Source organism: Erpetoichthys calabaricus, chromosome 16, assembly GCF_900747795.2.
Source record: "Erpetoichthys calabaricus chromosome 16, fErpCal1.3, whole genome shotgun sequence".
Classification (NCBI taxonomy): Eukaryota; Metazoa; Chordata; class Cladistia; order Polypteriformes; family Polypteridae; genus Erpetoichthys; species Erpetoichthys calabaricus.
In genome coordinates this window covers 75,112,817-75,130,449 of record NC_041409.2, presented here as the reverse complement: position 1 = coordinate 75,130,449, position 17,633 = coordinate 75,112,817, and the positions used below count along the sequence as shown (strand labels likewise).

Below are 17,633 nucleotides of genomic sequence, written 5' to 3'. Positions count from 1 at the left end.
GCAGACAATTGGCATTACTTTCAAAAGATACAGTTAGTAAAAAAGATGCGATGTCCAGAACCAGATCATAACAATTGCTTATTACAACTGGGAGATGGTACACTCACCAATACAGCTGGACTTCAGCCACATATTATTACAATTCCTCAAGCCTTTATCTGCGACGACTTAGTTACAGAGACATTTGGAACAGCAATCTCATTAGACCAAATGCCCCTTTTAACACAACGCACTATATTATGTCCAAAAAATATTAATGTGGAAAACATAAATACCCAAGTCATTCCATTACTTCCTGGAGAGACACAACTCTTTCTAAGCTCTGACAAACTTGACTCTGATCACAACAATAACCATCTTAAATGACCTTACAAGTTCTGAGCTGGAATTACCTTTTACACTTAAACGGCGTGTACAAAGAAATTTTCAAATAAACCTTTACACTGTGCCACACACTTTATTGTTTGATTTCTATTTGCATCATCTACACCGTCACACTATTCTATATCTCATTCATACATCACGCTCTTTGTCATTCCCAACACCAGGGGTTGGCGAGCGAAGCCCACCCCACAGACCCTACAAGCAACGGATGGGACACACACAAAGAGGGGGATTCAAACAAGACACAGGAACACAAAAAGAAAGAAGACGCTCGCGCAACAACAATCCTCACCCCTAACCCCCCCACACACACACATCCATAAGAAGTGACACCCAAAGCCACATATTCTAAAGTGAACGTCAACACCTTCACACTAGACAGCATAGGTGTCAGCATAGGTGGATCTCCTTACAATAAAGCACTATTAACCGTTCAACTGCAGAAAAGGAAACATATTAACAGTGACTGCGATCCTCCGGAGTGGCAGCAAATCTGTTAATAAATGGTCGTACATGTCACTCAATATTCAAAATACCGGTCCCAATCACAGAGACATCAGTATCCACTATGAACATTCACAGTAGCAATGCCCGAGACATCCGTCTTGCAAAACTGATAATTATTGATGAATGTACAATGGCATCCAGTCACTTACTCAACACCATTGATAAACTTCTACAAACGTTGATGAATAATAATATTCCCTTTGGAGGAAAAGTTCTTTTATTAGGAGGAGATTTTAGACAATGCTTAGCTATTGTTCCACATGCCATGCGCTCAGCTATTATTCAGTCCACCTTAAAATACGCAGACAATTGGCATTGCTTTAAAACAATACAGTTGGTACAAAACATGCGATGTCCAGATCCAGAATATAACAGTTGGCTAATACAACTGGGAAATGGTACACTCACAAATACAGATGGACTTCACCCAGATATTATTTCCATTCCACAATCCTTTATCTCAGACGACTTAGTAAAAGAGATATTTGGAACAGCAATCACATTAGACCAAATACCCCTGTTAACACAACGCACTATATTATGTCCAAAAAATATTAATGTTAATCACATTAATAACCAAGTCATTTCATTACTTCCTGGAGAGACACAGATCTTTCTAAGCTCAGACAAAGTTGACTCTGATGACGACAATGAACAGATAAATTTCCCCTTAGAATATTTGAACACTATTAACCCTGCCGGATTACCACAACACGACCTTGCCCTTAAAAACGGAACAATAATCATGCTATTAAGAAACCTTAACACAAAACAGGGTTTATGGAATGGCACACGGTTAGTCGTCAACACCATGACACGCAATGTTATTCAAGCGACAGTTCTTACAGGATCACATGCTAACAATACTGTTCTCATTCCTAGAATTGACCTTACAAGTTCTGAGCTAGAATTACCTTTTACATTGAAACGCCGACAGTTCCCCATTAAACCTGCATTTGCCATGACCATCAACAAATCACAAGGACAAACCATGGACAAGGTTGGCATCTACCTCTCTGAACCCGTTTTTGGACATGGACAACTTTATGTTGCTTTCTCACGTGTTCGCCGTTCATCTGACGTTAAAGTTAAAATTATAAATAATCCATGCCAAGGAAGACTCATTCAAGGACAAGACACCATCTTTACTACTAATGTTGTATACAAAGAAATATTCCAATAAAACATTAATATATGACAAACACTCTATTTGTTATTTCTATGGGCATCATCCAAAGCTGCACACTATTCTATATCTAATTCATACATCTGACTCTTTCTCATGTCCCAACGCCAGGGGTTGGCGAGCGAAGCGAGCAGGGGGCGGAGCCCCCTAGTGTTGTTATATTCAGCACATACGGTGCCATGTATTATAACATATGCACAATGATATTCCTCAAGCTACAATACAGGCCTGCACTCTGGGATGCAGACAGTTATATAGATGATAAATATTCTGCTGAGTAATAGAAGTCCATGTCCTCTCAACCTGGAGAAGCAACTAGTTAAGATTCATCGTCGGTGGATGGGTGTAGGAGACATAATCTCCAGTGTACTTTGGGAGAGTTTCAGTAGACATGCTGACTGTGGGGGAGTTGAAAGACAACCTCTAGAACAAACTCAGTTGCATGTGCGGGCACTGTACTCTTCCAGCAAGATATCTCCCATTTCACATAGGAATATCAGCAGGACCAGCTTGATGATGACCCTTTACATAGGTAGCCCTGGTCTGTTTCCCCTCTATCCACAAATAAATTACTCATACAAGCGATGGACCTAATAGCACCCACTCCATAATGCCCATTATGGGCTCTTTGTTGCAAGTGTACACATGAGTGAATGAGGCCAATCACCATGTCTCCCTTGGACAGTTATGTCCCTGGGCAAAATCTGCTTTCTTCACTAAACACAACATACTACTATTCTTCCCTCCATTTACTTGGTGGTGGCAAGCAAATGAGTAAGCAGTCCTGTTTTAAGAATATGAATTCTTAAAGAATTGAATATGGTCAGAGTGGACACTTCTGATGCAACATCCATACATCTGAGCGGTCCAGAACCATCTCCAACACCAATGCATCGCAGACCCCTCCATCATATGTGTTCATTTTGATAGATAGACCATCCTGCCTTACAAAGGCACACTCTACCGTTTTTTAAATTTTTATAATTGCATGAGCAATGCACAGTGACAACTGCCAGGCATGAAGAACACTACACAAAGTACTGTACAGCACGTGGTGCCACAAACATTTGCTTCCTTAATGCTGTAAGTACCACTTATTTGCAGCAGTGGTGTGACCTTCAGCATATTCGGTATTGCCAAAAGGTCCTCCTCTAACCTGAAGATTTTGATCACCATCTGCTCTCTGTTTTTACCATGTTGTTTTACAGCATTCCAAACTCGATTCATTCCAAATGGTTTTCACTTTCCACTAGTGTATTATTAATTGAATGTGATTTAAAATAAATAAGTCTCTCAATAATTAGTTTTCTGTGGCTTTAAATGGCACATCAAAAACATTTTGTGTTTTCTCCTCCTTTACACTCTGATAACAATGATCAACAAAATGTTTTTTGGCAAAGTACTGTTTAAATTCATTTTTATGCCTGAGCAAAACACCTGACTGTATGTACATGGAAGGATGTGTTGCGCATTCAGCTATTATTGAAATCTAGACTGAAAGCATCTTTTTTCCCCCTCTTTCTCAAAAATCAATTGTACTTGAGTCCTTCAGTGTACAGAATAGTAGCTTTGTATGCTACTATCAGACATGCTGTACTTATTGTAACTGGTAGATTTAGTAACTGAGCAAGTCCTACCCAGTTTCTAGAACCTGCCACATTCATATCTGTTTATCTTGAATACCTCTTGTACACATGCTGTCTCCTTGTGGAGTAGGTGAATTGTGCACCTAAGAGTCTGATACTGTCTGCAATGATGGTATGAGCTACAGTTGACTGTAGTAAAAACTGGAACCAGTACTTCATCCAGACATAGCTATAGACATCTGCTCATATTAAATTCAGACATTATTATTATTAACATTATAGCTGCCTTTTCAGTGAGTTAACAGCCTTTAAATATGGAAACAACTTAGTAATTACTGAAACCTGCCAATTCACTTAAAATGGGTTCTTGTCTTGCTGCCTTGACTCCTTTAACTACTATCTCTAAATCTGAATTGGACAGAAAATATTATAAAATGGATTAATTAAAGTTTAGTGCAGGTTAAACTTGTCAAGTCATATGATGCCTTGCATCTTTTTTTGATTCTTTACAAGTATTACATTTTTTAATTATATATTTTAATTTTATTAGTGGATGAATTAAACATAGTATTATAAAATATAAATGATTAATGAAAGAACAAACACTAATCTCTGTAGTGTCTCAAAAGAAGATAATGCTGATACTGTACTACTGTTTCAAGGAAATGTTTCTGAAACATTGAATTTGGCAACAAGAACTAAAAAGTGTTTTTCAGGGTTAGGGTTGATATTGTGAAGGATGTTCATGCGCTGTCTGCCTCCTTGTGATTTGTTTTCATGGTTGATAAAGAAGAGTTTAACACAGAGCTCATCATACATACATTCTCAGACCTGTCTAATCCACTTGGAGGTCATGGTAGGCTGGGGCCTATTCCAGCAGCATTGAGGGAAGGCAGGAACCAACCAACCATAGACAGGGCACCAATGCATCACAAGGCATACACATGAACATAAACCCCTCTTCTCTCACTGGATCTCATTTAGAGGTTCAAGTTAACTTATCTTGCATTTGTTTGAAAATGGTATAAAATAATGGATCAATAAACACACCTGCCAGCATCAGTTTTTATTAACTGCAAAATAGATAATTGAAAGTTCATGTTATCTGTTGCCTAATTGTTACTGATTGTGTGTTTATTATACTTTATCTTTTATTTACACAGATTTCTTATTCACCCTTAATAATTCTTTTTTTTAATTTGCTTGATTGTAATCATTATTTAGCTGCATTTGTCAACTATTATTTCTCCATTTATTTACTTCTAGCAATTTTTAATTACCTTTTTATTCTACTAATAATTAGCTTATTTTGTCCACTCACAGCATTTGAGGTCGTCTTAATTTTTCTTGGTAATTATCTCATTATATTTACAAATTATGACACCTTACTTTTAGTTTTGAATATTATTGACTTGCTATGTATTACTGTTTTAACTTGCCATTGTACAGTTATTTTAATAATTATGTAGCCAGTCACAGTTATACAGTGTGAATGGTTTCTTTATTAACTGGCTTTTAACAGCACTCTGGGGACAGGGCAGTGAATTATGGAATGTATTTCTGAGAGAAGGCAGAACCTTTCTGTCGATTAATTTTTATTCAGAATAAGTCTGTGTGACCATGATTAAATGATCTACTGGGCTCTGTTTGGTAATACTGGTTTTGCCAAATGAAACTGTTGACATATGCAACAGTTTGACTCTTACTCTCTTTCTCTTTCTTTTTCCCTTCTTTATTTCCTGTTTGACAGGCCTAGTAGATGCCTTTTGCAGTTCTAATTACTGTCTTCTGCATGGTGGGCACCCTCTCTGCTGTGAAGCTATTAATACTTTGTCCAGCTGTGTATTAGCCACCTCTGCATATTTCACCCTATCAGCTGATGCTCTCTGTACTGTCAAACAGTTTGAAAACCAACCTATTTCTCACAAAATGTAGCTGCTCTTAGTAAGCTTTGTGCGTCAAACTTTACTGGATCTGTGGTCTCTGCTTTAGATCATTGTATAATCTAGGTGGAAGATTGCTTCTCTTAATAGTTATTTGGTGTGGCAACTGAAACCTAACAAAAGTACTGAGATCTGACTATCAGTGACATGGCATGATTGTTAAACTATACAGAGAATATTTGTTTGATAGGAAACATTCTGTTTAGTGCCTAATCATGTGTAATGTCAAGTGAACATTCATCAAATGTTTCACATTGCCACACAATAAAAAAGCCATGTGTAATACTTCCTTTCATTCCTCTCCTTAAATAATCTCTTCTCCTACTAATCTCTTTTTAATTGCTTTGTGTGTTGTGTACTTCTGCCTTCTAATAAAACTTACTCTAACTGACCCCAATCTGTGGTATGTTGTTTGATTTTTTTACGCAGTGTATTGCATTTGGCAATAAACAGTTGTTCCAATATAGATCTTTGTCCCATTTTTTTCCATGATGGTTAATGGTGAGCCTGAAAGTATGTGGTTTTGTCGCTAATAAACTGTCCATGATTATGGTAATTAAGGTGCAACTCTTCAGCAGATATTTCCAGTTTCTTAAATTTTTCCATACTTTTGTTTTATCTTGTACTATTTCAATAGGTATGCTTCTTTGCTTTTACTTTTGGATACTTCCTTTTTATGTTTTATTAATATTGGTTTGCTTATACTTTTGTACTTTACCCTTGGTTATTGCTTTTACTTATTTTATTTGCATATTTCTAATTTACTCTTCATAATGTTTCCTGACCTACAGCCTGCATATTAAGTAGTCATGTTTCTGCTTATTGATTTTGGTCAGCTGATGACTGTCCTTGGAATACCCTGCCAACGGCAGAAACTGTTATTGCATAGCATGTGGCAGCAGGTAACTGCTAAGAGACCTGCAATTACCTGTCAGTGAATACTCCCTGTATTTAGTTTGTAAAAGGTTTAAATAAAATTGAAAGGAGGATAAAAAACTCAGAGGACATTGCGATAGAGAACTCTTACTTATACTGCTACGGATAGTTCATGGTTACAAAAGTACATAACATAGAGTATACACATACCTGTGGGTTCTTTGTACCTGTGCTCCAGTTTAAATGATTAGCCATCTTTCAAAAAGGGTAGATTTAGCAATAAAGCACAATACTGAAGAAAAGAAGCTGCTTAGCATGACCCATTATATATAAAATTAAACTTTCACAATTAATATGTACATGGAGCTTGTACATCACATTGATTTAAGCCATAGCACTTATTGCCTTGTTACAAAGAATTTACTTGCAAAGGTGTATTTACATACAACTAATTGATATTCGCACTTGTGATCCATGGCGTTGCACCTTTTATTTTATTAAAATCAAAGGTGATTACTAATCCAAAGATAAGGCATGAATCTAGTCAGTCTGTACTTGACTGGTTTGGCAAAAGACCACACACGTATAAACATGACAGTATGATATAGCAAGAATGTACAAATGCAGGTATGCAGTATATGGCAAAAGAGGCAGTGTCCTTCAAGAGTATTGAGAGGAAAAAGCATTTAAAGAATGTTGTATACCTATAATCGATGGTATGATATACTAGGCAGAAGACATACCTCTGAAAGTGTCGTCCCTGAGCTCTGAAGTGAAATGTGAATAGAAGTGGGCAGCCTGGTGAAGATAGTGGAAAACTTTTCATCTCAAACAAATACATGGTGAATTTTTAAAAATGTTAATGCCAAAATGTCACTGTGCACTTCATCACCCAGAATGAAAGGTTGAAACAAAGTATGTTCAAAACAGCTTCTTGCTGGAGATTCAGATGGTGCAAAATCTAACAAGAGCATTAAAGTAGAAGATGGACAACTTGATAAAACAATGCTCTGCTACATTATGATTGACAAAGAGGCATATACTATAGCAACTGTTGGGTTTTTGGGTTTGACATTGCTGAACTGTTTCAGTCAGAATTTGAACTTTGCAATGAAATAATGTTAGCCAAGAGGAGACAACTATGCAGAGAGAGTACTGTGCATTTTTGTTTTTGTTTTATTTATTTTTTTGTTCTGACACTAGAAAATGAAATGGTACTTCCACTAAGCCCAGGGTGAACTCTTTTTCAGACATTAACTCATGGGTGGTGAATGCAAAATTTTATCTATTGCAAAAAATTAAATTTGTATTAAAAATATTTTCAGATGAATGGAAAAATATTTTCATGACAGCAAGTTAATTTGTCTAACTTACTATAAAGATACCTCATGACATTCTTGACTAAAAACCTTCACAGGCAGATTTATATTGTTATGTCATATATACAGAGTATAGTGAAATTCTTACTTGCATGTGCTAATCAACATGCAGCATGTTGCCAGTCTCTAGCACCATGATCAGTGACTACCTTAACTTGAAACTTCTTTCTTACCTGAAAAATATCTAAGAACACATTTGTGATAACCTGGTGTCAGCTATAGTCATTTTAAAATAGTTTGGAAACCCCTCTTAATTCTTTGGATTTGTGTTTATCATTGGCTGAGCTTTCAAAGTAGCAACCTCCTTTTAATATATGACATGCCTTATGGAAACAGTAGAATTTCAGCTGTGACATTAAGTTTATTGGATTAACAGAAATTATGCAATATGCATCATAACAAAATTAGACAGGTGCATAAATCTGGGCACCCCAACAGAGATGTTACATCAATACTTAGTTGAGCCTCCTTTTGCAAATATAACAGCCTCTAGACGCCTCCTATAGCCTTTGATGAGTGTCTGGATTCTGGATGGAGGTATTGTTGACTATTCTTCCATACAAAATCTCTCCAGTTCAGTTAAATTTGATAGCTGCCAAGCATGGACAGCCTGCTGCAAATCATCCCATAGGTTTTCGATGATATTCAAGTCAGGGGACTGTGACGGCTATTCCAAAACATTGTGCTTCTCCATCTGCATGAATGCCTTTGTAGATTTCGAACTGTGTTTTTGGGTCATTGTCTTGTTGGAATATCCAACCCCTGCGTAACTTCAACTTTGTAACTGATGCTTGGAACATTATCCTGAAGAATTTGTTGATATTGGGTTGAATTCATCCAACCCTCGACTTTAACAAGGGCCCCAGTCCCTGTACTAGCCACACAGCATGATGGAACCTCCACCAAATTTGACAGTAGGCAGCAGGTGTGAACAAGAGTTCCCTCACGAGTGAGGGAAGAATGGAGCGTGAGATCGACAGGCGGATCGGTGCGGCATCCGCAGTAATGCGGGCATTGCATCGGTCTGTCGTGGTGAAAAAGGAGCTGAGCCGCAAGGCGAAGCTCTCAATTTACCAGTCGATCTATGTTCCTACCCTCACCTATGGTCATGAGCTATGGGTAGTGACCGAAAGAACGAGATCACGAATACAAGCAGCTGAAATGAGTTTCCTCCGCAGGGTGTCTGGGCTTTCCCTTAAAGATAGGGTGAGAAGCTCAGTCATCCGGGAGGGGCTCAGAGTAGAGCCGCTGCTCCTCCGCATCGAGAGGAGTCAGATGAGGTGGCTCGGGCATCTGATCAGGATGCCTCCTGGACGCCTCCCTGGTGAGGTGTTCCGGGCACGTCCAACCGGGAGGAGGCCCCGGGGAAGACCCAGGACACGCTGGAGGGACTATGTCTCTCGACTGGCCTGGGAACGCCTTGGGATTCTCCCGGAAGAGCTAGAAGAAGTGGCCGGGGAGAGGGAAGTCTGGGCATCTCTGCTCAAGCTGCTGCCCCCGCGACCCGACCTCGGATAAGCGGGAGACAATGGATGGATGGATGGATGGATGGATGGCAGCAGGTGTTTTTCTTGGAATGTGGTGTTCTTCTTCCGCCATGAAAAACGGTTTTTGTTATGACTAAATAACTCAATTTTTGTCTTATCAGTCCAAAGCACTTTGTTCCAAAATGAATCTGGCTTGTCTAAATGAGCATTTGCATACAACAAGCGACTCTGCTTGTGGCGTGAGTGCAGAAAGGGCTTCTTTCTCATCACCCTGCCATACAGATGTTCTTTGTGCAAATTGCACTGAATTGTAGAACGATGTACAGATACACCATCTGCAGCAAGATGTTCTTGCAGGTCTTTGGAGGTGATCTGTGGGTTGTCTGTAACCATTCTCACAATCCTGCGCATATGCCGCTCTTGTATTTTTCTCGGCCTGCCAGACCTGCTGGGTTTAACAGCAACTGTGCCTGTGGTCTTCCATTTCCTGATTACATTCCTTACAGTTGAAACTGACAGTTTAAACCTCTGAGATAGCTTTTTGTAGCCTTCCTGTAAACCATGAGACTGAACAATCTTTGTTTTCAGATTTTTTGAGAGTTGCTTTGACGATCCCATGCTGTCTATCTTCAGAGGAGAGTCAAAGGGAAGCACAACTTGCAATTGACCTCCTTAAATACCTGTTTCTCATGATTGGACACACCTGTCTATGAAGTTCAAGGCTTAACGAGCTCATCCAACCAATTTGGTGTTGCAAGTAATCAGCATTGAGCAGTTACATGCATTCAAATCAGCAAAATTACAAGGGTACCCAGTTTTTAACATTTGATTTAATTTCATACAACTAAATACTGCTTCACTAAAAATCTTTGTTCGGAAAACACCGCAGTACTCGGATGTTCCTAGGAAGTAAAAGGCATACCACTGTTATCTTTTTTTTTTTTTGTTGAAAGTACAGTAAATTATTATGCAGGCTGAGAGGGGTTCCCTCTCATATGAACTTTATCATATTACTGTAAATATATGCCAGATGTTATATTACAAAGATGTTTGTCCTTGTTTTAATAGTCTGTCTGTTTGTATGTTTTTTTGTTGTAGATACTTACTTCTTCCTATAGTTGGCAATAATGTTATTTTTTTAAATGCCTGGAATTTGAAATCAAATGCTGTATAGGGGAAAAAAAACCCAAAAACCTGCTTGTTGCCTTACACATTCTCCTTTTGTTAAGGAGGTATAATTGAAAGTACCAGTAAACAATTTGTTTACAGTGATTTAAGAATATTTACTTGATCCTTGTATACTAAATAGAAATAACCCTAACCATACTGATGAATTTCGATAGTGCTTCTCTGACTGCATGCAAATCCTCTGAAACAATCACAAGACATACTTAAAATCAAAATGATTTTGAACAGCACTATCAGCATGGTAACATTTCTAAAAGTGGCAAACCCAAAATTAGATTCAAAATCACTTGTTAATGCGTTTTGCATGGTTAAAGATGCCCAAATTGAGTGCGAGTATTTTTAATTTTGTGACCCTCTTCCCTATTTCATAGGACTGAAGGTTGTCTGTTAATCATTGAAAAAACATAATTTTAAATAGGATTTCCAAGACAATCATGCTTGTTAGAAAAGAGTGCTCTTGGGAGAATTAGAAGTGTTCTACACCCACATTAAAGCAATAGTTTAACCAACATTCAGAATTTCAAGATTCTTTGCTTACTTTGAGAAAATCCTATGTGCTGGAAGAATCCATAGTTTTCATTGCAATTAAAATAGTTTCTTTTCAATTTCCTATGCCTAATTAAGTGTATATTAGTGAACTGTAAAAATTATTTCATCTGTTAATTAAATGTTGGTCTCTGTGCTTTAATTTCAAATCCATGTTGTTCCCTAGGGTGAACACACATTAAGTATGTCCATACACATGATGTACTGTGGCACATGTTGCCTTCATGTTGAACCGACAGCGCCAGAGTTTTACTTCTGGAAACTGTTAAGATCACTCAAAGCACTGACATATTTTTATAAAGGTTAGGACTTACTTTTCTACCATACACTGTGTTACAAGTGCCTTATTTTTTTAAAAAGTGGAAGGAAAAGAAAAAAAAATACAGTCAAGCATTCATGTGGAGTATCGGTCTCCTGCTAATGAGAATATCTAAATAAAAGACTTGAGTATGCTAGAATTGTCTTTCTTTTTCATTATTTTCAGTCTAGAAATACAGCCTAAATTAAGTTAAAATTTCCATTATCAAAAAGTTAAAATTTTTGTGGAAACGTTGTATCAGCTTTTGTTCTACTGCAGAGGAAAATAACTCTTCGATACCCAGTGCCATGATTTTAGGGCTTTTGATTACCGTTCTGTGTTACAACCCAAACTCTTAATCAGAGGCCTAACATATTCTAGATATGCCCTCTGCCTAGACCCCTTTGGATGGTAATTTTTACTTGGCAATCAGCAACAGGTTCACTAAGTATCACCATTCTGTACTAGTCCTATTATTGGTAACACCAAATGGATTATCTCTTTATTGTGTTTTCCATCACAATGCATGTTCTGCTCTCGAGGTGAAGTTCTAACCCATCCTTTGAACCACAAAGGGAAATTTTACATTTATGTTCTTTATTGCTCAAATTAAGACTAAATTAATTGTAAGAGTGAAGAACAATTCTAAAATGGTTTAGTACACGTAAGACCATGTCCTTGGCTAGCACTCTTAATAAATTAATCATTGACTGTTCCTAATTCTTTTAAGTCCAGCTGCTTTTTTATTTGTATTTCTTACTAACTACTTTATACTTTGTGTCTTGGTAAGAATAAAAGGTTTCACATATCACAACTTAGTATTTTAATAATTTGTTTTCTGTGCCATGGGTTAACCATTTGGAGTCTACACATTCTTCTTGTGTCTGCATGAGTTTTTCTTCCACATCTCCATAGACATTCTGGTTAGATTGATTGGTGGTTCCAAATTGTCCATGTGTGCATGCCCGTGTGTATGTGCGTGTTAACAGGTGTGGGCTAAGTGGTACTTTGAGACTGGCAACAGGTACCACTTTTCCTTGAATTAAATTTAGCAGATTTGAAAATGTTGCTCTGCCTTGTTTGTGCATACTGTATACATACTATGCTGTATGTCTTCCTGAAGAGCGAGAGATATTATATCAACATATGCAAAGCACATACAAACTTCAAATATTTATACATGCAAACTCTGTATAATTTATGAAAAAGTCAATGTGTGTGTGTGTGTGTGTGTATGTAAGTATGTTCCAGCATCACTTCCGAATGACTGGAGTGATTTTCATGAAATGGGATACACGTTTCTCATTGGTCAACTAAAAATACAGTAGGGTGAAATCAACCGTAACCCACCCCCTTCTGGGACGGGTAGTGGGGGTGATCTTGCGGTCTTATATCATCCAGTTGACACTCGGAATAACCACCAGAGGGTGAACTGGCATCCCAACTAAAATATATAAAATTTTAAAAAATATATATATAAAATAAATAAATAAAGCAGACTAACAGTCTTGCGGTCTTGTATGTATGTTATCATGCAGTTTACGCTCAGAATTCATAAACAAAGAATTTTTTTTTTAATACGTTCATAATCAATAAAATAATTTAGCAAAATCGAAAGTATAGACCTAATGTAGCTATGATTTTTAACTTATAATATTTATTTATATCGGTAAAATATTTAACCTTTGATTGATTGTAAAACAGTTTCAATTGGAAGAGACTAATTGGAGATTTGGTCTTGTATGTCTGTTATCATCCACTTGACGCACACAACATTTGGACAATCATTGAAAATTGCTGAAGTCAATTTGGACACAACCTGTTTCTCACATGGACAACTTTATGTGGCATGTTCAAGGGCAGGAAGTCCTAAGAACCTTTATATATTGGCTAAAGATGGAAAAACTAAAAACATTGTATATAACAAGGCACTTCAGTAAGCAATATAAGCACATTAGTGAGTTTTCATTGTTTGATAATTTATTTTTAAAGTTGTTTTTTTTTTGTTTTGATTATTTTTCTCAAACAATTAAAAAAAAACAAAAAAAAAAAAACACTTTATTTTCCTCATGGGCAACGCTGGGTATTTCAGCTAGTTCTATATATATACATATATATATATATATATATATATATATATATATATATATATATATATATATATATATATATATATAATATGTGTGTGTGTGTGTGCAAACTATACTAAATGCAAACTCCAGTTACTACCACCATCCCTACACACCTGAAGCTCTTTGATGTGTTGATATGTAAGGGAAGATCTGAGTAGTTAGTCACCTGTCAGTCATTTGTCACAATATTTCTGGGTGACTAAACAGTCATTTTTTCCAATATTGTTTATTATATGCAAGACATTGGCTAAAAAAGTGAGCATACTGTACTTTATTCGCATATTCATATTATCACATAGAATGCATATTTTATTAATATATAATAAAGATAACTCAAATTACCTCATTGTCCCGCTACATTTGCTTCTCATGGCATATGTAAAGCTCTTCAAATTTTCACAGCCCCCCTTAAGATACACCAGTATTTGTGATTACCATCCAATACTGGCATTTATTTATATTACACCAGCATTACATTTATCGTGTAGATGTTTATTTGAATTTATTCTAATATATTATTGGGTTTTCACAAGTAATTACATATTTACTGCCCAGATAACAAGCTTTAAAAATAACTGTCTTTGGTGGCCCAGGTCATTTGCACAATAATAAACTGAAGCAAAATAGGATGAGCACTGTTAACTAAACAGGGTTAGGATTTTGTTTTGCCAATAGATCTTTGTACATTTTCAGAGTTTAGTAGTAATCTACGGTAAATATTTGCCCCAAACCAATCACATACAGTTAGCGATTACTGTCCCCATATTCAAGGAGAAGAAAAAAAAATCAAAAGAGTTGTAGGACTTAAAGTGCTATAGAATGGCTATAGGAAGCAAATTTGTCAAAATGGTATTGTGTAGAATAAAACTTCAGCCTGCCCTCTGGGTTCCACATGTGTGGATTCAACCTACTGCAGATCAAAAATATTAATAAGAAAAAATCCAGAAAAGTTACAAAAACTTAAATCATGCACCACAATGACTCCACATGAATAAAGTGACCTGCAGGCATGCCCTGCTGTAGCCTCCCACCATAGCAGTTGAATAAAATGGTTCATGGGAGTCGATTTACAGCTGCTATATAGCAGCCAATTGCTGAGCCACCACAGTGCTTTTCAGTTTACTAGCTCTGCTCGCGTGAAGTGCCCTTGCTCTACTCAGTAGATTGATAGACCATGTTCTCCAGCAATCGCCGTTTTGGTAAAAGGAAAACTGTCGCTCACCTTTCCTATCTTGGCTTCTGAGCATTACCAGTCGCTGAAGTATGAAACATTTTTCATCTTTACACTTCCTCCAACACTGCAGCTCTTAAACAAAACACAAACAACATACACATATTCTATAAAATACAAACCCTGAAACAAACAAGATTAAACAATCACTAACCAAAAAATTGAACTGAAATTGAACTTCCTTAAACTGTTGCTCCAAGCTAATAAAAGTGAGCCCATTCATCAACCTGCAAATACCTGGTCAGGGCACCAACCTAAAACATAGGTAAGGCTATATCTGTATGTATACACACACACATGTGTGTGTATATATAAAGAAATCTAGCAGGCTAGAAATGGCTTGGACACACCCAGACAGCCTGTAGGTGATCAGTACACTGTAAATTTAATACTACAGTTTCAATCAACTAAACTGTTATTATTGACAGGCACACACACAGGCAAAATGCTGCCCCTCAATTCTTTAAACAAAAAAACATTCAGTCTGCAATCCTGAGGCACTGTGAGGACTTAGGTGTCACATTGTGTACACCCTTTGTTTCTGTGAAAAAAATGGCTCCTACAAAGCAATTCACCAATCAAAGCAATCCCTCAAAGTCAAATGCTATCTCTCAAAAGAGAAAATAAAAATCTTAATATGTTTTGAAAAGTAGCACGACATTTGCTGAATTAATTATTGCTTAAATAATACTGTGTAGCAGCTATTTACATAGCATTTAGATTGCATTAGGTGTTCTAACTAATCTACAAATGTATACAGGAGGATGTGTGTAGGTTATGCAAACACTGTGCAATTTTATATAAGGGACTTGAACATCCATGGATTTTGGCATCTGTGGGGGGTCCTGGAACCAATCCACTGTAGATACAGAAGGCTGACTGTAATGAGTTGCCTACACAGAACATTATTTCTGTACAGTTAAAGTATGCTCAAGAGCTAAAGCATCTTAACTCCCAAAATAAAGATAAAGATGAGGGGAGTGAATGTTGAGCAATACCTTGTGGAATTTGATGTTTGAAAGTCACATTCATAGCCTGCTGAAGTAAAGGCTTGCACCTCCCACTAACTTGCCAAACTTAAGATGTGTAAACAAGTTCATTTCAGATCAAATTTTGCAGTTCAATTTATTGTTATCAAGTGCAGTTCCACTTACAGCCCGGCATGTTTTCCCAAAATTATATAGCATTTAAAAAAAAAAAAAAAAAAGAAAAGAAAAAACTCTTGAGTATGGAACATAATGTCCAAATTTTAAGCAATAAACATCACATACAGTAAGTAAATAAGTTCATTTACACAAACTCATTCAAGTGACCAGGTGACACCATGGAAGAGAAAAGACAAAATTTATAACTGCCAAAAAAACAATGTCTGCATTTACTTAGCAAGCAATGAATAAGCACAGTGAAGAACATCTTGAGTAGCAGCTCGGGCATCAGTACAGTATGTCATTATACTTAAATAATGAGTCTTCAATCCAAGACCGACAGGTGGATCACACCCAGTGGTTTAATTCACAGCAGCCATACATTCAGAGATTGTCATGTACACCCTAGTATATGGAGCATTGACTTCTGTAGTGTACCCGTTATGACTTTCTATGTAAGAAAAAGGATTTTTAAATTCAGCTCTAAAATTAATTGGAAGAAAATTGTATTTGTAAGCTTGAATTACAGTATTTGTGTATCAGTGACGTTGTGCGGTTTCACATAGTTTTGAAGGTTTTAGGTGGACATGTAAACCCATTCCTCACAGAAAGAGATTATGGGCCATTGGGCCTGTTCACTGAGTTTATAGAAACAACTTAACAACAAGAGTGAAAATTATGGATTGCACAGCAAATAGACATTACAAATTTTAAAAAAACAATTTTAACAGTTTAGATTAACTGTTCTGTAAAGAGAGCTAACTATACATGTTTACATCTGAAGCTGTGTACATTGCAAATATGGAGATGCACTTAAGTATTTTTTTTTTTTTTAACAATCAGTTTTAGAACTTAACATAGCGTTAGTAAAGATATTGCTCAAGACCAAATATCTTTATTTCTTCTTTAGAATTGTGTTTTAAAGATTCACTTCCTAATTTTAAATAAGCTTGCTAATCTTGGATGCTAATAAGTGTTATTTTGTTATTAATACTAAAGGCAGCAAACTGTTAAGTGTATAAATTAATTCACATAGCCTAGCATTCACTTTACATATGTCTTTATTGCTGCTGCTTAGGATTTAGTTTACTGCTGTAGTTTTTGCAAAACTTCCTTCAGGGGATCTTTTATTCAATCCTAATTAACACTTTTCCATAAACTCCTCACAGTGTGTCTTTATCCAATAATTAGTAGTTTTGGCAAATATCCACAAGAGATTATTGATATATGTATGTTGTAGTAAATTACTGAACTAAATGCAATTCATAGGTGAGCACTGCTGACCTTCTCGTAACATGTTAGAATGCCTCTGGCAGCAGTGCTGAGATGTTGTGATGTGTGTATCACAGGATGTGCCCCCATGCCCCGCAGACAGCATTAGGTCCAGGGATTGACCACGTTTAATGCAAGGAATCGCATCTTGGGAAGGTTGCTCTGCTTATGTGCTGTTTTTAAAGCCACAACACCGACCAAATAACCACAACATAGCAGTAATTAACCATGAGGCAGATAATACATTTATACTTAGCTTGAATTAAAGAATCTGTTGGCATAGAAATCCACCTTCAGGCCATACAGGGAGACTCCTGATAAAAGTCAGTAGAGATGAATGCAGCAGTCAGCATTTGATGCTCTCAGTGCTCCACTATTTAATTTTTCAGATGCAGTTGGAGAACAATTGTAAGGTTACTGCATAATGTTACGGAGAAGAGCAATTCAGAAGGCCCAGGGTCCTGCTGCTGTGT

The 17,633-nt window shown here is 36.8% G+C and overlaps 1 protein-coding gene across 3 annotated transcripts in view; it reads left to right on the top strand.

Moving 5' to 3' along the window:
• The window catches only part of klc1a (kinesin light chain 1a), a 90,503-nt gene that overhangs the window by 52,033 nt on the left and 20,837 nt on the right, over positions 1 to 17,633 (top strand). The window contains exon 14 of one of the 3 annotated variants that reach the window (XM_028822356.2): positions 5,414 to 6,003. The exons of the other annotated variants lie outside the window; for them this stretch is intronic. Within the exon in view, the coding sequence (XP_028678189.1) occupies positions 5,414 to 5,419 (6 nt within the window). The 3' untranslated portion in view covers positions 5,420 to 6,003. Of the gene's footprint in view, positions 1 to 5,413; positions 6,004 to 17,633 lie in introns of those variants that run through there. 3 annotated transcript variants of the gene reach the window in all.